The sequence below is a fragment of the Mirounga angustirostris genome, unplaced genomic scaffold (genome assembly GCF_029215605.1).
Source record: "Mirounga angustirostris isolate CCGP_5_RB_7025 unplaced genomic scaffold, mMirAng1.0.hap1 SCAF_10, whole genome shotgun sequence".
NCBI lineage: Eukaryota > Metazoa > Chordata > Mammalia > Carnivora > Phocidae > Mirounga > Mirounga angustirostris.
This window is the reverse complement of record NW_026991718.1, coordinates 25,989,322-26,012,043: the sequence shown is the minus strand read 5'-3', so window position 1 is coordinate 26,012,043 and position 22,722 is coordinate 25,989,322. Positions and strand designations below refer to the sequence as shown.

The 22,722-nt window shown below is 38.6% G+C and overlaps 1 protein-coding gene across 10 annotated transcripts in view; it reads right to left on the bottom strand.

Moving 5' to 3' along the window:
• Positions 1–1,658: 1,658 nt before the first annotated feature.
• BIRC6 (baculoviral IAP repeat containing 6) overlaps positions 1,659–22,722 on the bottom strand; it is a 227,694-nt gene continuing 206,630 nt past the window's right edge. For 9 of the 10 annotated variants that reach the window (XM_045884369.3, XM_045884371.3, XM_045884376.3 and 6 more), the window contains 6 exons: positions 20,088–20,305; positions 18,304–18,465; positions 15,049–15,126; positions 7,713–7,901; positions 5,113–5,247; positions 1,659–2,526 (listed from right to left, as the gene is read on the bottom strand). In XM_045884369.3, the coding sequence (XP_045740325.2) occupies positions 2,347–2,526; positions 5,113–5,247; positions 7,713–7,901; positions 15,049–15,126; positions 18,304–18,465; positions 20,088–20,305 (962 nt within the window). In that variant the 3' untranslated portion in view covers positions 1,659–2,346. The remainder of the gene's footprint in view (positions 2,527–5,112; positions 5,248–7,712; positions 7,902–15,048; positions 15,127–18,303; positions 18,466–20,087; positions 20,306–22,722) is intronic. The other variant, XM_064572077.1, reaches the window with a different exon arrangement.

Genomic DNA, 22,722 nt, shown 5'->3' with positions numbered 1-22,722 from the left:
AGTGTTCCTCCTTTGTGTTCCCAACAGTACCCTGTAAACTCTATCAGAGAACCTCTCAATTGTACCAACATAATGTTTCCATGTCTGTCATTCAACCCTCAAGTGCAGGAACCTGTACCTATTACCAAAGTGAGTGCTCAAAGTCAGGATCCTAGATGGAACCATGTTAATCAGTCTCAAATTTAGACTTTTAGGTCTTGGGTTTGTTTTTTTTAAGATTTTATTTATTTGACAGAGAGAGACACAGAGAGAGAGAGAGAGAGAGAGGGAACACAAGCAGGGGAAGTGGGAGAGGGAGAGGCAGGCTCTCCGCTGTTATTGTTACTTTCCTCTTATAAAACTTTCTGAAGACTGGTGGTGTGAATTGGAGAAAATGACCCAACCTTATCTTAGTGATTAAAAATAAAATCCTGGTAACAATACCAGTACTCTAAGGTCCAATTCATGTTTTTAATAAACCAAGACCTAGGGGCGCCTAGGGGGCTCAGTTGGTTAAGTGTTGGCTCAGGTCATGATCCCCAGGTCCATGAGCCCCACATCAGGCTCCCTGCTCAGCGGAGAGCCATCCAGGCGTCCCAATGTCTAAGTATTTCTTAGTTGGTTAAGCGCCTGCCTTCGGCTCAGGTCATGATCTCCAAGTCTGGGATCGAGCTCTGCATCGGGCTCCTGCTCAGTGAGGAGTCTCCTTCTCCCTCTCCCTCTGCCCCTGCCTCCCACCCCCACTCCTGCATGCGCGCTCTCGCTCTCTCAATTAAATAAATACAAATCTTTAAAAAAATAAAATAAAATCCTAAGTTGGAGGCAAACAATACACCTGATACAGCTTTCATCATCCATCCCTGACAGGACCCTGACAGGAAAAAAAACGAAAAGCCTAGAGGACGGACGACTATCCTTTTACTTCTTATTGCTGATTATTTTAAACCTAGATTTTAGCTAGCATGTGTGTGAGTGACATTTAATTGACTCTTCTCATAAATTGACTCTATTTTGTCATTCTTGGTGTATGTAGCTTACCACCCACCACACCTAACAGTGTGTGTTACAACTTTTCATCTCCCCTCCCTTATCCATGCTTAGGGAGCACTATGTCTTGTACATCAGACAGTATCATACTCCCTAGTTCCCCTTTTTCTTCAGAGAGCAGCTCAGTGTTCAGAATACAGCTTCTCCTTCTGGTCACCTCCAGATTCAAGGTTTCCACACACCACTTCATTTTATATAAATACTGTCAAAAATCACCTTAGCTTTTCCTTTGTGATCAGTGGTCTTTGAAAAAATATCCTTTCCTTTCCCATGCTTAGGTCTTCAAAGTGTCCAATTCTTTGTAGAAAGAGCATTTCACACCATGGCAAACTGTTTTAGAAACAAGACATACTAATACACCTAAGTCTTTATTTATTTGGCTCTAAGAAGAATTTGCATGAAAATGAGCCTGTGTGGCAGGTACAGAACGTACTGTAACAGCACCAGAGAGGAATGCTCTCTGCTCTACAGAGCCTCAGTGTTTTCATACATACATGTGACTTTAGTAATAAAACCAGAGTCCAGGAAAAAAGGAGCCCTTTAGGAGAAAATCAGTTTAGAGTGACTTTTCAAATTGACCATTCCTTCTCATATACTTAAATTCAAATAACGGATACATTCACAGGCCCAAATGTTGGCATAGAATAAAATCATGTTCATTTATTTTTTCTGCATCTTAGAATTAGAAGGCATAAAATTAAATACGTTGAATGTAATAAATTCATCCATACAAGTGCAAGTCTCCAGCTATAATGCATTTTATGGCATATTTATCATTTAAAAAAATGTACCAATAAATCAAAAAAGAGGGAGTATGTCCATTTAACCTTTATTTAAGTGTATGTAGGAGGTCTTCAGAAATCAAAGATGAGCATGAAGATATGGCCAAACATAAAATCTATCAAATTCAGTGAAAAGTTGCTGACTTTAAATAGTAGTTGTAAGAATGACCAATATATATTCTTTGTTAACAACCCCTCACTCTACAGTAAAAAAAAAAACAAAATAAACATTCAGTAAACATTCTTTCCTAAGGTAGTTTCCCTTATATATCAGTGATTTATCCATTTCTTTGTATACACAAATTTGTTGAACATACCAATCAGTGGTTCTCACAATTGAAAAATAAAAGCACAAAAAAGTTTACACTCTTGTACAGGTAAAGAAAAGATCACCTTGAATTAAACTGGATCTCCTTAAGGGCACAGTACAGTTTCAGTTTCAATAACTATTACATAATTAGCTTCTTACATACAAATATTGACATATTTGGCTTGTGCTTCAAAGCCTTTGTGTCTGTGAAGTCCATGTCAATGCAGCTCATAATTTGAAGTCACTGGGGAGGTCTTTACTGCTGCTGGGTTTGACCTGATCATGCATTAGAGTCTCCTCAGCACCTGCTGTAGCACTGCACATCTCCGAGGCATCATCAGCATCGGGGTCCAAGCCTTCGGGACAGGGAAGTTTCAGCAGCTCTTCCCGGAGCTGAGCGGTGTGACGCTATATAGGGGAAAATGAGCGATATAAGAATTACTAACCCTGATATTCTAACATAACATCATTTGGGGGAGGCACTGAGTTTAAAACAAAACCCAAAGCATTAGGCCTACAAATATTTATTGAGCACCTTCCTTATGTTAGCTACTGTAAGAAGCAGTGAACAAAATGGGCAAAAACCTCTAACCTCAAAATAACTGATGTTGCTGAAAAGCCCTGAGTAGCATGAGCACAGCTCCTACCCACGCCGCCTACCCTGGTAGGAGAGAGAGCATTACTGATGATTTGTAAGATACCATTCACGTATGGTAGATACACTTTGAAATTACAGACAGTAACATCTTGACTTATAATACATCTTGTCTCTGGCTAAATATTTTTTAAGATTGATTTTTTAAATTAATTAATTAACGAGAGAGAGAGAGCACGTGCGCGCACATGCGAGCAGATGCAGTGGGAGCGGCAGGCAGAGCAGGTAGAACAGGAAGAGGGAGAAGCAGACTCCCCGCTGAGCAAGGAGCCTGATGAGGGACTTGATCCCAGGAAGCAGGGACCATGACCTGAGCCCAAGGCAGATGCTTAACAGACTGAGCCATCCAGGCATCCCTCTGGCTAAATATTTTTGACAGAAAGTCCATAAATGAAAATAAACCCACCATTATTTTACTGAATACAAACAAGTATTCATCAGGTACCAGGTCTTGTGTAGGACATCTGCAAAATGTTTTACACTAATAGTCTCACATAATGCTCAGAAAAAGCCTTAGAAACAATTTTATTTATTTTTAATTTTTTTGACATATATTATTAGTTTCAGGGGTACAGTTCTGTGATTCATCAGTCTTACACAATTCACAGTGCTCACCAAAGTACTAACCCTCCCCAATTTCCATCACCCAGCCACCCCATCCCTCCCACCCCCCTCCACTCCAGCAACCCTCAGTTACAATTTTATCATCCTATTTTTTTTTTCGTAAGTAGGCTCCATGCCCAGTGCGCAGCCCAACACAGGGCTCAAACTCATGACCCTGAGATCAAGACCTGAGCTGAGATCAAGTTGGACGCTTAACCAACTGAGCCACCTGGCTGCCCCCCTAAATTTTTTTTCTAATTTAAGCAAGTGAAAAAGAAGAACCAGAGAGATTATATAATTTTGTATTCTACCATTTAGAGAAAGATGTAGAGATATTAACAGAGGGGACAGTTGTCTATAAATATTAATTTTTGGTTTATAATTTTCTATTGGGAGAGAGATGACCTCAAGTATCACACCAGGGCTTTCTTTGAAAATTAACTAACCAATGTTTACAGAACAATTTTTATATATGAGACACTGTGTTCAACACTGACAATATAAAAGCAATGAGTAAAATAAGGAAGATATAATCTCTGACTTCACAGAGACTAAATTTGGGTTGGAGGTCTAAGACCTATAAACAAGATAATAACACCTACACACTTGTAGCCATTTGTAAGGTTTCAAAATATATTAACACGCTGGTTAACTCGTAATTTCTCTAGCTCCAATTTCCCTTCCCCTGTGGACAACAGGAGAAAACATTAGGGAAGGAGAAAGAAAAATTTGACAATTATAAAGGCTTAGCTGAGGTGGAATCCTATGTCTTTATTGTGGGATTATTAAGCCAAGTAGCTGCATATGTTTCTCAAGTAGCACTCAGCAGCGAAGGTATAGTTGGGATGACAGAAATTTGGGCTGATTCAGGGATAGAGATTTCCAGGCCTGAGCGACACAGAAATAACAGAGTAAAAGAATTTGAGATATAAGCAAGACGCCAACTGACATAACAAAGCCAAAGAAGGGTGGACTTTCGTCACTAAGGTTTTGTTTAAAAGAAAGAGCTATCTAAACACAGGTTTGGGGAAGATCGATTTGGTTATGGACTACAGAAAGAACTAGAAGGGGAGAACTAAGTCCAAGGAAGCTGGTCAAACAGACTAAGCTGTGGGAACTGAAAAGAAATAATGGGGAGAGGGGAGGCAGCCTCCCCCTGAAGGCAGCACTGATAAGACCTAGTACTGACCAAGTATACTAGATGAAGGAGGAGTGAAATAGTATCTGAAGATTTTAAGACAGAGAAAAATGATTTAAATGAGAAATATAGGGTGCCTGGGTGGCTCAATCAGTTAAACGACCGACTCTTGTGTGTTTTAACACACAGAGGGTATTATAGAAGCTTAAACTGAAGTGATCTAAGTCAAGGCAGGTTTCCATAAAGTTAAATTTAAGCTACAGATGAATGGCAGTGAGCTAGCAAGAGGAGGTGAAAATGAGAGTAAAGGCCTGGAGGGGAGAGTTGAGGGAGCAGAGAGAGGAGCCAGGGTCACTGGTGTGGAGAACTGGGCGTGGGGACCTTGGGCAGAATGAAAAGTAAACTGCAAAAGAGAAAAGGGAAAAGAATAAAAAAAGTCATTCACAGAGCACATGTTGTCAACATCCTTTTTAGGAAGTGTCAACTCATTGTCAAAAATTGATGGCCCTTTTCTACAGACTTAACTATGGCTCTGTCAATGACTACAACTCTTCTTGTGAAGCCGCCAGCAGGGCTCCTGTTAGGACGGCTTACTCACCTTGAGGGCTGCGGCGTGGTGAGACATAGTTCTGCCCACCCGCTTATCACTGCTGTACTGCTGGATGTCCGCAATCCACTCCTCACACTGGGCCATGATCTCAACTCTTTTCAAGTAAAAGTGTTTGTGTATAACCTTGAGAATAAAACAGCCAAGGCAACAAAAGGTGTTTGGGTCAGAATTTACAAAGAAATGAAATTTAAAAGACAATCGCAACGTTTTTGTCTCCACAAAACTCAGTTTAGTGAATTTTACATTAACAGGGAGGAATCAGGCTAATGACATCAGCTGATGTGAAATGCCCAGCTCTACAGGAGAAAACAATGCCCAAGATAAACCAGACATTCAAACAGTTAATCCTATCAGAGAGAATAAAGACAAATACAATGTAATATATTCACAAGGTGAGCACTGTAAATAAATAACCAGGAGAAAATAATTAGGAGGGTACTGACAACAGAAAAACTGGCAAATTTTCAACCTTTAAAAGAGAACTCTATAAATACCTAAATAACTAAAGACATTCCAAATGTCAAAGATATGGATACAGAAATCAGAACAGAGCCCTAAAAACAGGCACTATTACTACTTTGTTAATTTTATCTTCTGGTTAATTTATAGTTAAGATCATATTTTGTAACATTAACTTTCCTCATTTGCTTGAGAGTGAGCGAGCACACGTGCAAGGAGGCTTCCTGTGTGTGGACTGGAGGGAGGGGCAGAGGCAGACGGACAGAGAGAGTCTTAAGCAGGCTCCATGCCCAGTGCGAAACCCCACGTGGGGCTCCATCTCACAACTCTGAGATCGAAACCAAGAGCCACCCAGGCGCCCCAAAGGTAACCTTCCTTGTAATAATTGTGGTTTTTACATGCAACTTAAAAAATTCTCTTTGAAAAACTAGAATTTCTTCCTTCCTGTGTAAGCAGTAGGAGTCTACTTCTGACATATTTAAGTTAGAAAATAGATCAATTTGGAAATGTATCAATTAAAAAATACTATTCTGGGGGCGCCCCCTATCCTGACTTCTTTAAGCATGTTAGTTTTACTCATTTCTGAACTTTTTATAAAAGGAATCATGAAATGTACTTGTTTATGCTTGGCTTCTTATACTGTAGTCATGATATTGGTCCACACTAATGTGCATAGCCGTTCATTCATGCTGCTGTATTCCATTTTATGAATATTCCATAATTTGTCCATTCATTCTTTTGATAGACAAGTGAACTGTTTCCAGTTTTTGACAGTTACGAATAATGTTATGAACATTCTCTATACCCAGTTTCTAGGAAGCACATACCAAGTAGTAGAACTGCTAGTCACTCAGCATATATTCAGCTGATCAGATTCTGCTAAAGAGTTTTCCAAAGCGGCTCTACTGATTTATATTCCCATCAGAAGTGCATCAGAGTTTCAGTTGCTGCACATCCTAACATTTGGTACCAAAAGCCTTTAAATTCCTAGATATGCCAAAGAGTTAGAAAGGGGCCAGACAATGTGGGGCTTTGTAGGCCACGGTAAGGACGTTGGGTTTTCTTCTTCATATAATGGGAAGTCAATGGAGACGATGAGATTATGTGTGGTAATCTCTGCAGAAGGACAGGAGTGGAAGCAGGAAGACTGGTGAGGAAACTACTTCAAATATCCAAGCAAGAGGTAGGTAACAGTGGCTTGAAATAGGTTGGTAATGGCCAAGATGGTTTTAACCACCGTATTTTCATTATGTTTTGAAGGGTGGAGCCCAACAGGATTTGTCATTAGACTGAACGTGTTATGTCAGAAAAAGAATCAAGTCACAGGGGGTACAGGTTTGGGGCTTAGATGATAGTGCTTTTACTGAGAGAGGGAGGGAAGTAAGGAAGAATATAATCATATTGGCATGCGTGGGTGGCTCAGTCGGTTAAGCGTCTGCCTTCGGCTCAGGTCATGATCCCAGGGTCCTGGGATCGAGCCCCGTGTCGGGCTCCCTGCTCAGCGGGGAGCCTGCTTCTCCCTCTCCCGCTCCCCCTGCTTATGCTCTCTCTCTTTCTCTCTCGCCCTCTGACAAATAAAGAAAATCTTTAAAAACAAACAAAAGAATACAATCATATTTTAGGAAGATTATGGAGAGACAACTAACCACAGGGAGAGTCACTTTTCAGGTGGTGAAATAAAAGCACTTGTGAATATCAAGACAGGTTTCAGAAACTTACTAAGTCCAACTTTTTCCTAAAGGAAAGAAAATATCTTCTCTTCAATATTCACACACGGATATTAGTATAAGGGCAAAGTTTCTATTTGTAAGACAACTTTAGAAAGTACCTTGACCTCTAATAAAAAATAATATTTTTATGAGAACTACTTTAAAAACACAGTTCGCTAGAATGGTAACTGTTAAAAATAAGAAATTAAAAAATTGTCCCAAAATATAGTCAGATGCCTTGTAGGAAGTAGGTGGTTTTAAAATTCACCTCTATTATATTAGTACTCATCTTTTATGATTAAAAGTATAGTTAAGTTTAGTATACCACAGACTATCTAAATATAAAGGCAGGTACAATACTAATAAACAATATTCTATAATGCCTTTAATAAAGTATTTCATTAATTTTATTGAACATACCTCTTTAAAGCACGGGGAAGGGTTTCGGATTTGTTCGAGCATTGCCCACTTAACCGTTGCTTGTCTAATGTTTCCATCATATTCTCGAGAACTCTGTGTGCCACTGGGAGTGCCTCTGGACCGTTCATATCCTGGTTCATTAAAATAAGGCTCAGCTACTAATATAAGGGACTGAACAGACACCAACACCTGAGGAACAAAGAAAGACAAATTATAATGGGACATTTTTATTACCAGTAAACTGATATCTTTTAATATGTGCTTCCACGTATTTTTATCACCATAGAATTGATGTTAATCATTAGGACACTGGAATACTATATTATTATTATGTTTTTAAGATTTTATTTATTTATTTGACAGAGAGAGAGACACCGAGAGAGGGAACACAAGCAGGGGGAGTGGGAGAGGGAGAAGCAGGCTTCCTGCCGAACAGGGAGCCCGATGCGGGGCTCGATCCCAGGACCCTGGGATCATGACCTGAGCCGAAGGCAGACGCTTAACGACTGAGCCACCCAGGCACCTCTGAAATACTGTATTATTAAAAGCAAAATTAAAATAGGTACAGTAGTGGGGCACCTGGGTGGCTCAGTCGGTTAAAGTATCTGCCTTTGGCCCAGGTCATGATCCCAGGGTTCTGGAAACGAGTCCCATTATCAGGCTCCCTGCTCAGCGGGGAGCCTGCTTCTCCCTCTGCCCTCTCCCCGCCCCCCCCCCCACTCATGCTCTCTCTTTTCCTTGCAAAAATAAATACAAAAAATCTTTTAAAAAAACAGGTACAATAGGCTCATAATATTTGTATATCTTATATTTTATATTCTTGAATCCTTGAAAAAAACAGAACTAAAGATATTTCCTGAAACTGCTATAAAAACATTTATTTATAAACATCCCACACCAATTTAAACATTATTGTGCTCTAACTGTCCTGACTCTCAAAGAGCATAATGGTAACCATGCACTCTTAATAATACTCACTTGTAGGAAAAACGAGCCAAGACGCAATCTTTATTTTTACTCCAAGGAAAATAAATACTTTTTAAAGGCATCTTGTATTTGCCTTTTTTTAATAACTTTTTTTTTTTAAGATTTTATTTATTTATTTGAGAGAGAGAGAGATAGCGAGAGCAGGAACACAAGCAGGGGGAATGAGAGAGGGAGAAGCAGGCTTTCCGGTGAGCAGGGAGCCCGATGTGGGGCTCGATCCCAGGACCCTGGGATTATGACCTGAGCTGAAGGCAGACGCTTAACGACTGAGCCACCCAGGCGCCCTGTATTTGCCTTTTTAAAAAAGATTTATTTCTTTTAGAGAGAGAGAGAGCACAAGTGTTGAGGGGCAAAGGGAAAGGGAGAGAGAATCTCAAGCATATACTCTGTGCTGAGCGTAAAGCCGGACGTGGGGCTTGATCTCACAACCCTGAGATCACGAACTGAGCCAAAACCAAGATTTGGATGTTTAATCAACTGCTCCACTCAGGTTCCCCTGCTTTTTAAAACATACACCACTTTGGGGGGCACCTGGGTGACTCAGTAGGTTAAGCAGCTGCCTTCGGCTTAGGTTGTGTTCTCAGGGTCCTGGGATCGAGCCCCACGTCCGGCTCCCTGCTCAGCGGAGAGCCTGCCTCTCCCTCTCCCTCTCCCTCTGCCTGCCACTCTGCCCACTTGTGCTATCTCTCTGTAAAATAAATAAATAAAATCTTAAGAAAAAACAAACAAACATACACCACTTTGGAAGTATACAAATGCTACTTTATTTTTCTTCAGTGAACTCAGCTATGTAGGAGTCATAACATTCATTTTATGGAATTTTCTGGAAACTTGGATTATCTGACTTATTTACTCATTTTATTCACAGCACACTTTACTGTAGCCATAAAACTGGGCATGAAAAAAACAGTAAATTAAGAAATCCTTGGAAGGAAAAGATTTCTCTTTTTTAAAAGGAATTGATTTTCAATATTAAAAATTATCTAGCTCTGAGAACAATGTAAAATATTTGTCAGAGACCACAGTAAGCAGAATAACTTACCCCTTCAGAACCTATTTTTTTGGTCATCTGTAAATGAAGATAACAACTACTTAAAGAATGGCTGTGAGAATTAAATAAACTTTCATTGGGAGTTAAGCAGTAGTGCTCATTAAGTTTAATTTAGCCACAGTGGCTATTCTTTCTTGGAGTAAAAATAACAGCAGGCATCCACAAAACAGTATAATGTAAAACAAAATCATTTCTACTCTGAAAATAGTCTTTTTACTTAATGTAACATGGGCCTGCAGAAAAGCAGTCAGCATGAGTTCCATTTTTTTTTTTTTTTTAAGATTTTATTTATATGAGAGAGAGAGAGAGACAGCGAGAGAGGGAACACAAGCAGGGGGAGTGGGAGAGGGAGAAGCAGGCTTCCCACTGAGCAGGGAGCCTGACATGGGGCTCGACCCCACTGAGCAGGGAGCCTGACATGGGGCTCGACCCCAGGACCCTGGGATCATGACCTGAGCCGAAGGCAGCCGCTTAACCAACTGAGCCACCCAGGTGCCCCATCATGAGTTCCATCTTGATCAATAAAACTTAAAAGAGCTACCTGGATCAAACCAAAATATGATGTTTATCATAGCTACATCTGGCTAAAGTGTTAAGAATATGAACTGACAATGAATAACAGAAAAACACCCATTACATAGCATAGTATATTAATATACATACAGTTACATTTAAGTTAATAATAAACAACATATTTTCATTCTATAATATAGGTTCCCTGATTCCTAGTCAATCCTTTGATACTTTAACAAAGTCAAGAGTTACAGCCTTTTATTCATAAGCTGAATTTACAGTCCCTCTCCTCTTCAGTTTTATATTAGTATCCACAAAAGTGCATGAAGTTTTCATTGTCATTTGTTTGGAACTGACCAAATCAAGAACCACGTAACAGCTTCCTTTCACTATCTGTGTGAAAACAAAAATTTTAAAGCTGTTGGATGGTCTTCTACCAGGCCACTGAACTAGTTAGCAATCAAGTCTCCTACAATTTTATATATTCATTTGGTCACTTTATTCCTACCACTATCCATTCTTGTGACTCATACTTATCCTTAGACTATCCACTAATTTGCCATATTCCTCCTTCTACCCCACATCCCTTAGGAATTATTAACTTTTGATTTCCTGTATTTTCATGTTGTATCTAAAATTTTATTATGGATATTTCAAACATAGGAAAGCACAGAGTATGTAATCCAAAATACTAATTTGCAACAAGAAACTCTATTAGAAGAAATAATAACATCTTTGGTGTGAGGGAAACACTCTTAATTAGTAAAATGCTTTTAGCCTTTTAAAATAGTAAGTACCTGCCTCTGGAAAATTATGCTGCTATTTAGTAGGACTGTAAACAGTGGATGATTTCCAGAAGTTTCCATTTTAAGAAAAATTGTTTCAGGGGAGCCTGGGTGGCTCAGTTAAGCGTCTACCTTCAGCTCAGGTCATGATCTCAGGGTCCTGGGACTGAGCCCAACATCGGGCTCCCTGCTCAGCGGGGAGTCTGCTTCTCCCTCTCCCTCTGCTCCCCGCACCCACCACTCATGCTCACTCTCTTGCTTGTTCTCACTCTCAAATAAACAAAATCTTTAAAAAAAAGAAAAAGAAAAATGGTTTCATATATATATATATAACAATTATATATATATAAAAATGCTTGTTATATATATATACACACATATATATATAACAATTTTATTTATATATTTGAGAGAGAGACAGAGAGAGCACAGCAGGGGGAGGAGGAGAGGCAGAGGTATAAGCAGACTCCCTGCTGAGACACGGGGCTTGATCCCAGGACCCTGGGATTAAGACCTGAGCTGAAGTCAGACGCTTAACTGACTGAGCCACCCAGGTGCCCCAATGGTAATATCTATTATAAATGGTTGATTACATGAACCATAAATTATGTTTAACTCCTCTTGCATATGACATCTTTATTAACATCCAACTGGATGAAACTATTCACAAGGCATTATAATAGGTATTTTAAGTACATTATAGCAACATTAAAAACTAGTTATAGCAATGCTAAAATTTGGTGCTACTGTAACAATTCTGATGAAAGTTTTAATGAATAAGACTTTTGATTTTAAATTGTGCTAATAGTTAAGACAATTACTATGTTACTGATGGATATGAGACCTATGGCATAAGACTACCATATGTGATATTTTTATACAAATAACCATTATTCTTTTAAGAATTTCACTACAGAGAAACCAAGCAACTCTAATAAAGCTTGCCACTGTTCAAAATATCTTGGAATTGTTTTTGTTTTTTTTTTAAAGATTTTATTTATTTATTTGACAGAGAGAGACACAGTGAGAGAGGGAACACAGGCAGGGGGAGTGGGAGAGGGAGAAGCAGGCTTCCCGCTGAGCAGGGAGCCCGATGCGGGGCTCGATCCCAGGACCCTGGGATCATGACCTGAGCCGAAGGCAGACGCTTAACGACTAAGCCACCCAGGCGCCCCTCTTGGAATTGTTTTTAATTGTATATAACCTTCAGAAACGTTTTGTGGAATATTTTCAATCTGGCAAAAGCACTTTTATCCTTTGTGCACATGTGATAAATAAAAAGGTAAAACAATGTTGGTTCCCAAAATCTAACCAAGAAGAAAATTAAGTAATTTTCCCTGATCCTCCCTAGTTTGCCCCTGAAGAAAGTTTCTAACAGAGCACAAAGAGCAGTATTTTCCTGCCTGCATGCATTTATTTCTTGTATAATATATAATAAAAGAACCTCACAAAGAGACCAGTATTTCTTAGGACAGATGCAAAAATCCTCAAACAAAATGCTAGCAAACTGAATCCAGTAATATATAAAAAGAATTATATACCAAGAGACCAAGTGTATTTATCCCAGGAATGCAAGGTTGGTCTAACACCCCCAAATTAGTATAATACATTGTATTAATAAAATTAAAAAAATAGTAGAATCATTTCAACAGATGCAGAGAAAGTGTCTGATAAAATCCAACATCCATTTGTAATAAAAATACTCAGTAAGCCAGGAATAAAGAGGAATGTCCTCAACCTGATGAAGAGAATTTATGAAAAACTCACAGGTAACATGACACTCAATGGGGAAAGACTGAAAGCTTTCCTCCCTAAGATCTGGAGGAAGACCAGGCTATTCACTTCTGCACAGAAAAGAGAGCCTCCTCTTGCTGCTGCCCAAGTCAGTTTGTCACAGATAGTTTCCTAACTATCTAAAATAAAGAGAATGTCATATAGTAACTGTTATCATTTATAAAACTAAAAAAATCAGAAATGAAATATATATATATATATTTTAAAGATTTTATTTATTTGAGACAGAGAGAATGAGAGAGACAGAAAGCACATGAGAGGGGGGAGGATCAGAGGGAGAAGCAGGCTCCCTGCCGAGCAGGGAGCCCGATGCGGGACTTGATCCTGGGACTCCAGGATCATGACCTGAGCCGAAGGCAGTCGCTTAACCAACTGAGCCACCCAGGCGCCCCAGAAATGAAATATTTAGTCAATAATGGAGAAACAGTTCAATTACAGTATATGAACTCAAAAGATTATTAATTATAAAAACATAACTTGGAAAAATGGATATGCTCTAATGTTAAGTGAACAGAACAATGTACAAATGATGTATCTAATATGTTAATTATCATTCTGTGAACTATGTATACAACAACAACAACAAAAAAACCCTAAAGGGAATATATAGAAAATTTTTATGTATGGGTACTTAAGTTTCCAAACTTGTAAAATTTAAATCCCTGAGCATAAGTTGCTTTATTTCACAGATTTGGGGTATATATTAGGTATACAGGCAATATAAAAGTTAAAAGCAAATTAAATTTTAAAATAAAAAACTTTGAAAATTATAAATTTATTTTTTAAATTATATAAATTCAACAAAAAATTCAATTCTCAGCTAAGTCTAATTTACTTTATGAAAAATAGGATATCTCTGAATTTCCTTTTGTAGTAAAACTTGTCATAAGCTTAGTTTGTGTTGACAAGAGTAATATACACGTAAAAAAAATATTTTAAAGTTTTTGGACTAGAATTGAAATAATCACTTCTAAAATGAAGTAGTACTTGGGAGGAATATTCTAGTAACTTTCTTATAGTTTTCTGCATGAATCATCTAACTTCTTTTTTCTTGGTCTCAAGATTAACAAAAAGGAAAAAATTATTGGTATTATTTTCTTTTTTTTAAAGATTTTATTTATTTATTTGACAGAGAGAGCATGCACAAGCAAGGGGAGCAGCAAGCAACAGGCAGAGGGAGAGGGAGAAGCAGGCTCCCCGCTGAGCAGGGAGCCGGATATGGGGCTCAATCCCAGGACCTTGGGATCCTGATCAGAGCTGAAGTAAGACGCTTAACCAAGTGAGCCACCCAGGTGCCCCTTGGTACTATTTTCTTAATTCATGAGGATACTGCAAAGTCTTTCCAGAGAACCAAAAAAGTGACATCCTAAGGAATTATTTTTCATATCTTTTTTCACCTAATTCAAAATAAAGAGTGTAGAAAAAGAATCTTTTCAGGGTAGGCTTAGCTGGAGATAATTTATGGTGGTTTCTCTTAAACCCTAAACTTTAAATGTGAGTTTAAACTATTATGAGCAGTAATGATTTGTTTCTGCTTCCTCAATAAACAAGCAAAAAAGTTAATTCATGTTATTAACATGCTTACCTGTTCATCTCTTAGCTGGGATTCTTAACTATGGAGGTAAAGCCTCAACAAAAAGCATTTGATGGGCTATAAAACATATTATGTGCTCAAGTGGTATGTGGAAATTAATTTCCAAAATTCAAGACTTTGAAATATGTGTGTCAAATGCTCTGCAAAATAAGAACTTCAAATCCCAAGTTTTATGAATTCTAGGACAGTGCTTCTGAACCTCAGATGAGTCCCATTATTAAGGAGATTACAGAAAAACAGTATTATATGTGGAAGAAAATGTAATACTAGTAGTTTAGTAATTCTACTCACATGAGTTTAAGCCCTGTAAGTGACTGGGAGATGGGAGAAAATTATGTCTTACGTTATCTTTTTGCACCATAGTGTACTTTAAGGGCAACTTGGGAATTTTGTTAAAGGTAATTTTGGCAAAGTGCAACTTTTGTCTTATGCCCTAACTTAAGATTCTAAACTCCAGATGAGACAAGACTCATTGTACCTACTGCTCACCTATAAGCTATTTAGGATAGCTTTTTTGGTTTACTATGTTTATTCTTGGTCACTAAAACCAATTTTTAAAAAAATATAGATAGTTCTTTATTTTCTAAGTGAAACTCAGAGAAATGTGTTTACTTGCAAAAAGCTTGAGGTCTGAGGATTCCACTTCTCTTCTGGTCTTCCATGCCACGTATTTAAGATGCTTAAACAAACCTGAGGAAGAAGGGAAGAAAGCATAAACAGAATTGAGTGTTTTGGGTTTTTTTAAAGATTTTATTTATTTATTTGACAGAGAGAAAGACAGCGAGAGAGGGAACACAAGCAGGGGGAGTGGGAGAAGGAGAAGCAGACTCCCGGCCGAACAGGGAGCCCGATGCGGGGCTCGATCCCAGAACCCTGGGATCATGACCTGAGCCGAAGGCAGACGCTTAACGACTGAGCCACCCAGGTGCCCCCAGAATTGAGTGCTTTTTAAAAGCAAACTGCCACAACTAGAAGCAAAATTGAAATGCTATCATGTCACAGTATCTCAGTTTTACGTCCCCCAGCAAAACACTAAGGGTCAGTCTGTTAGAACAAACTGGCATCTTCAGATGTGATCCAAATCTGTATGGCATTACAATTCCTTCATAATGAAAAATAACTCTTTGCCAAACCTTTTTTTTTTTTAAGATTTTATTTATTTGACAGAGAGAGACAACGAGAGAGGGAACACAGCCGGGAGAGTAGGAGAGGGAGAAGCAGGCCTCCCGCTGAGCAGGGAAACCGATGTGGGACTTGATCCCAGGACCCTGGGATCAGGACCTGAGCCGAAAGCAGACATTTAATGACTGAGCCACCCAGGCGCCCCTTTGCCAAACCTTTTAAAAAAAATTTTCAGTGGGAAAAAGTAGTACCATTATACATTAAAAAAATCTCTCTTGGGGTGCCTCGGTAGCTCAGTTGGTTAAGTGTTTGCCTTCGGCTCAGGTCATGATCTCATGGTCCTGGGATCAAGCCCAGCAACGGGCTCCCTGCTCAGCAGGGAGTCTGCTTCTCCCCCTGCTTGTGCTATCTCTCTCTCAAATAAATAAATAAAAATCTTTAAAAAAAAAAAAATCTCTCTCAAAATTTTGTAAATTTCCAAATGGATATGGGTTTAATAGAAGGGATCTTGATTTCCTATTTGTCTCTACATTCAATTTGTTATAATATATTGTTTAGGTGGAAGTATATGGAAAAATCTAGCTTCACATAAACATGAAGTTGGAAGGAGGAGGACTCAAAGACCCCCTGCAAGGGCCTTGAGAATCTATCTGCTGGGTTCCTCAGAACAAACTTCACAACACAGATACTTGTTCACTCAGACAGCAAGAATGAACTCAAACTATCTGCCAAACAGAGGTTAAGAGGTCATTCTGGGAAAAACAGAACTGGGGACATTTTATCTATACTTGTAAACTAACAATTTCATATAATGGGCAACAGACTTGGCAAATAAGTGGTCCTTAATAAAGCTGAGAAGTCCATCTCCTTGCTCTTCCTGTAATCGTTCTGTGATAGCAATATGCAAAATATACTAATTCATTTAGGACATAATTTCATTAGTAATTTTTTCTTATTTTTTATATTTTTTATTTTTTTAAAGATTTTATTTATTTATTTGACAGAGAAAGACACAGTGAGAGAGGGAACACAAACAGAGGGAGTGGGAGAGGGAGAAGCAGGCTTCCGCTGAGCAGGGAGCCCAATGCGGGGCTCGATCCCAGAACCCTGGGATCATGACCTGAGCTGAAGACAGATACTTAACGACTGAGCCACCCAGGCACCCCAATAATTTTTTTTTGAAGATTTTATTTATTTATTTGACGGAAAGAGACACAGTGAGAGAGGGAACACAAACAGGGGTAGTGGAAGAGGGAGAAGCAGGCTTCCCACAGAGCAGGGAGCCCAACTCGGGGCTCAATCCCAAGACCCTGGGATCATGACCTGAGCCAAAGGCAGATGCTTAACGGCTGAGCCACCCAGGCGCCCGTCATTAATAATTTTAAGAGACTTGTACCTGAACAGCTTTGTACACCATTACTTAAGGTACTGTCAAACACTTCATTTTTAGAGCATCCCCGTGACTACCAATGGCAGGTATTCTTACCCCTACCTAGAGATCTGGAATCCAAGTCTTCTTTTTTCTTTTTTTTTTTGGTGAAAGGGAGAGAGAGGGGGACAGTGGGAGAGGGAGAATCTTAAGCAGGCTCCATACCCAGTAAGGAGCCCGATGAGGGGCTAGATCTCATGACCCTGAGATCATGATCTGAGCAGAAACCAAGAGTCCGACGTTTAAATGACTGAGCCACCCAGGAACCCTTATGCCATTAAGTCTTAAGGAAGTAATTTCTTAAATAAATTTTAACATTTTACACTTAAACTCTTCAGATTCTAGTCTCTCTTCAGTAAAGTCAACATTGTTATATCGTCTTCTCTGCTCAGTTATAAAAGACCCGTTCTTTGTTCTTCCAAAGCAACTAAGGTCTACCTCTGATTAAATCTCCTACAATAAACTCACAAAGCAAATTCCAGTTTTATGATCTGAGTTTATGATGAAGACAAAACCAAGGGAAAACTTAGTTCACCTTTAATAAACCAGATCAACTTCAAGCACTTGCTCCTCTCATCATCAAAGTGTCTGCTTATGAAGTCTATCATTTTCTTCTGATCATCTAGTAATTTTTAAACATGAAATACTTCCAGCATGGAATTCACTGTTGAAATTCCATCAAGCTACCCAAAATTACTTTGAAAAGTGATGACTGTTCTTTTAAATCTAATTTTAAAAGGTTTACTGTCATATGAAATGCTTTTATACCTCTTAGTCAACTTCTTTTTCAGACAGAATGCATCTTCCTATTTATTAAAAAATATAAAACATTTTAACATAAGTTAAATGGCAAACATAAATTCACAATTACATGTATCATGGAAAACATGGATAGCTATGAAAGCAAGAAAAAGTGATGATATGCAAAAAAGGAATACAGAGTTGACAGGACCATGCTTGAGGCACTTGTGAAAAGGTAACTGGAATTGGAGATAACGGAAAGTAAAGAAAGGTGAGAGACGAAGACAGACCTTTGGCTCAGGACAAAGTCTCAACTGGCCAAGGAATATGTTGAGTAAGTCCCTCAGTAACTTCTTAAGACTCTAAGTGCTTCTCAACACTGTTGTGTTTCTGCCCTTTTTGGTTCCTTCTCTCTCATTCCTCAGGCTAATCTTTGCATACAGGAAAGAGAAGCATGAAGAAAGCCAGGGAACTCTCGGAAAGAAGATAACCAAAAGAAAATTTTTGCCTAAATTACAAAGAACCTTTGGTTATAATACTTTGGCATCAGAAACAAAAGGCCGAAATTACATTACCTTGCCATCATTATAAAGGTTTGGATTGAATCGCACGCTATGACCGCCAGTTGTCTCTAGATTCACAAGAGGGGGTGAACTGGGATAATCTTGAGGAAAATATACATCAAATTCAAAGCAGCCATTTGCATAAGGGGTGTCCGCTGGACCAGTTATCAGAACCTAGTATGCATGTACAAATACACAAAAGTCCATGTTACTCTTCCTTGACACTACTCGCGATTTAGAAAAACACAATCCAACATGAAATAAGAATAGCCTTCTTAATCCTACATACATCTCTACCAGAACATGTTAAAAATGAGATTAAAAGTTAAAAATAACAACATGACTAGAAATGGTTTTAGATTAGGATTAAAGTTATTTAGTTTTGGTGAAAATGGGCTATTAAAAGAAAGATGCCTTATTGGCAGCAGGAGAGCTTACCTTAACATCAAATACCCTTTAATATTGTTACTATTTTCCTAAGAGCTTTCCTTCATGATATTTTCTATTGTATTTAACAATTTGAGATTTTAGGTATACTCATCATCACATCCAAAAGGTATGAGGGTAATTTTCTGCAATACACCTTCAGGTAAGTTAACATTTTGAGAAGTAACTTAGTTTTAAAAAATTTTTTCTGGGATAATGAGACAAGTAGTTAACAAAAAGTTCTCATGTAACAACTTATGATAAAAAGGTTTTGAGAGAACAGTAGGTATTTCCCATAGGGTAACTGGTAGTCTAAAAAATAGCAAAGAACCCAACAGCGAGTATCAGAGTTATTTAATGAATTTTGTTTAAGTCGATCAACAGATACTAACTGTGCAAGGCATGAGCAGAAAAGCCTCTGGTCCTGAATAGCTGTGTGTGGAGGCAAGTGGCACTAGGGTCTCAATCTGTGACAACTCTGATAGATGGCTGGGAGCTCCGTGTTGGCACTTTTTTATTTAGGTCCAGCATAATGTTTAGCAGAGACAAAGTCACAAGTCTGAACTTAGGCGGCCAATTTAGTGATATAATGCTTCCCAACGCAACCATTCTATAATTGGCTATTATGTGTAACAAGGAACAGGTAAGAGTGTGGTCAAATAGGCCAAGTCTGTGAGATTTCTACTGAAAAAATTACCCAAAAGAGCAAAATAAAAAAGCAAGCAAGCAAAAAAGGTCTTCAAGTCAATGTGTCAATAGTTAACAGCTGTGCATATAAGGAAGCTGTAGCCCAGAATAAAACGACAAATGTAAAGACAGGTGTGCCACCATTCCCGTCCCTGCCGGGTGTCCAGTCTTTATAATCTTCTTGCTGTAGCAATCGCTTAGAACCTAAGGCCAGACCACCACAGTGTTAAAACATAAAGGTGCAGTTATTTATTACTGTACTACCATTACTTAATTCATAGATATTATGGTTCTGTAAATACATGAATTTCCTAGAAAAGGAAAGAAAAAGAATAATTTTGAAGACTGATAGTATAAAACACAAGAGAAACATCTTGGATGACAAGGAAGAAATCTTAATGACTTTTTTCTATTGACCAGCATTAAATCCTTTGATACTAAGCTCTTAAAAATATCAGCTGCATACAACATTGACTCAAGGAAGGCATTTTGGTATTTTCTTCTAGTTATTTTGAAAAGCAGTCTCATACACATACTCTAACATTAAAAAAAGGACTCGTTTCACTAATGTCCAAAATGGTCAAAAGAATTTTATTAAAATTCATGCTATTTCTAGTGCTCTGTATGAATATTTAAATAATGACATTAGCCAGAGAGACAGAGAAATAGTTGTTTTTTTCTACCTTCATGATGTCAAGTCGTTCCTCATCACAGCGCACGAACACACTCGAAGAGGATGAAAGAGGCAGTGAGGTGGACAGCGTCACGGCTTCCTGGGCAAGGCGGCGGGCGCGGGCAGCACTATTTGCATCATTTGCATTTTTCACCTGAGACATGTAGTGGTAATTTACTTTAAAACCCAATTTCCCATCTTCATCCTCAGAAACCATCTCAAATGTATCTAAAAGAACAAGAAAAAAAAAAAAAAAACCAGACTGAAAAAAAGAGAAAGCACTAGAATGGAGGATAGCTGTTACAATGACAAAAATCACAAAGAAATCACTAGCCCTTCTTCCACCCCAAGTGGAGGGGACTGAAGCCTGGCGCAGAGAGCACAGTCAGCCAGACTGGAACAGCACTGTATGATGACAGATGGCAGCTACACTTGTGGTGAGCACAGCAGAAGGTACAGAGATCACGAATCGCTGTTGTACGCCTGAAACTAATGGAGCATTGTGTGTCAACTATACGCAAAAAAATTTTAAAACCCCACAATGTGCAGAGGACTGAAAAAACCGGAATTATACATGTTTATGTCATACCTACTGCTAGATGGATGAACTACGTAATGGAAGCAAAAGCATGAAATGATTTTTTTTTAAAAGATTTTATCTTTAACTAATCTCCACACCCAACATGGGGCTCGAACTTACAACTCTGAGATCAAGAGCCGCAGGCTCTACCAACTGAGCCAGCCAGGCACCCCCAGGAAATGCTTTTTGATGTACAATGTGGACAAACTGATAGACTGTATCAAGCAGCTATAACAATGTAAAGCAGAAGACAATTTATTCTTAAAATGAGTGGTATAATGTTTTTGCCAATTCAGATTTTCATTTTTAAAGACAAGAATATGTCTTTTTATATTTGCACTGATTTTGGAATCCGAAAACAAAAGTCTCAGGGTGAGGTTTACTCTTACATTACTTTTAGAATTTAAGTTAATGGAATAAAAGATGAATCTTCTAAGTACTGTGAGAAAATATAATTAATGGGCTAATTCTTAACCATCTATTTAGGCAGATTTAGAAAAGACTTAAAGTGGGGCGCCTGGGTGGCTCAGTCGGCTAAGCGGCTGCCTTCAGCTCAGGTCATGATCCCTGGATCCTGGGATCGAGCCCCGCATTGGGCTCCCTGCTCGGGGGGGAAGCCTGCTTCTCCCTCTCCCTCTGCCTGCCACTCCGCCTACTTGTGCTGTCTCTCTCTCTGTCAAATAAATAAATAAAATCTTAAAAAAAAAAAAAGACTTAAAGTTATTCTTTACTTATAAACTCTGTACACAAAAGAAAGAAAAAAGTGGATTTGAATTTTATCTCTAGTTCAGATTACTCCACCCTAACCAATGGGGTTACAACAAAGAGATTTATATAAATTGTAACACTAAATCAAAACCACATACTAGGGGAAATACTGTCATTAGAAGCAACAGTAATTTTTGATCTTGTGTTCATACAATTCTAAATATATGGAAAAACTTTAATGCTATATTATAATTAGCATTAGTGCACCAAATCTCACCAAGAACTTACCAAGTGCAAGGCTCTAGGCTAGGCTGTTTGGGTTAAATGATAAATAGGAAACTAAATCTGCCTTCAAGGAGTTTATAATGTAGAAAAAGAGGGAAGACCTATAAAGTGTCACAGGTCTGTGCACTCCGTATGTTCAAAACAGGAGTGCCACATCTTTATTTAACAAATCTTTCAGAGAGAAAAAGAAACTTTTGGTGCATTTCTTGTAGAAACTATCATCAACTCTGTATGAGCAGAATCTAATTTAAGAAGAAATGTTGAAAACTTAGTTTACTATATAGTACATATAACTGTTACTGATCAAATGTACTGTTCTCGGCAAAATTACTTCCTGTCAGTAAACTTGTAAACTGGAGTTATTTCATCTGCCCAATTCTGCTGCCTTTCATATAATACAGAGATGAATTTCCTTCGAGTAAACAGCAATCCACCAGAAACACACAAGCCCATTCCCATGCCTGGAGGAAAACTTTTCTATCATATGCATATAAGAGACCAGGGTCTACTAATACCAAAATTTTATTACAATATTCAATTAGGGGCGCCTGGGTGGCTCAGTCAGTTGAACGTTGGACTCTTGGTTTCAACTTGGGTCAGTGAGATCAAGCCCTGCGCTCATCCTGGAGTCAGCTTGATATTCTTCCTTCCCCTCTTCCCCTCCCCCTACTTGCATGTGCATGTGTGCTAAATAGTCTTACCAAAAAAATATACTTTCACAAAGTCTGTGACACCCTCTTCAAAAGGTAAAAATTAATTCCCCTTTCCTTGAGTATGGGCTAGATTTAGTGACTTACTTCTTGAAGAATAAAGCAGAAGCAATGGTATACAACCTCCAAAAGTAAATCATAAAAGGCCGTGTGGCTTCCTGTTTGCACTCTCTCTCAGAGAAGCTAGATGCAATGTGTGAAGACACTCAAGAAAGAGGTCCTCTGGAGAGGCTCACATGGCAAGGAGCTAATAAAGCCTCCTATCAACAGCCACGTGAGTGAGCTCCAAAGCTCAGGCCCCAGAGCCAGTCACGATCTCACATGACTGAAGCTCCAGCCAACATCCTGACAGCAACTTTGTA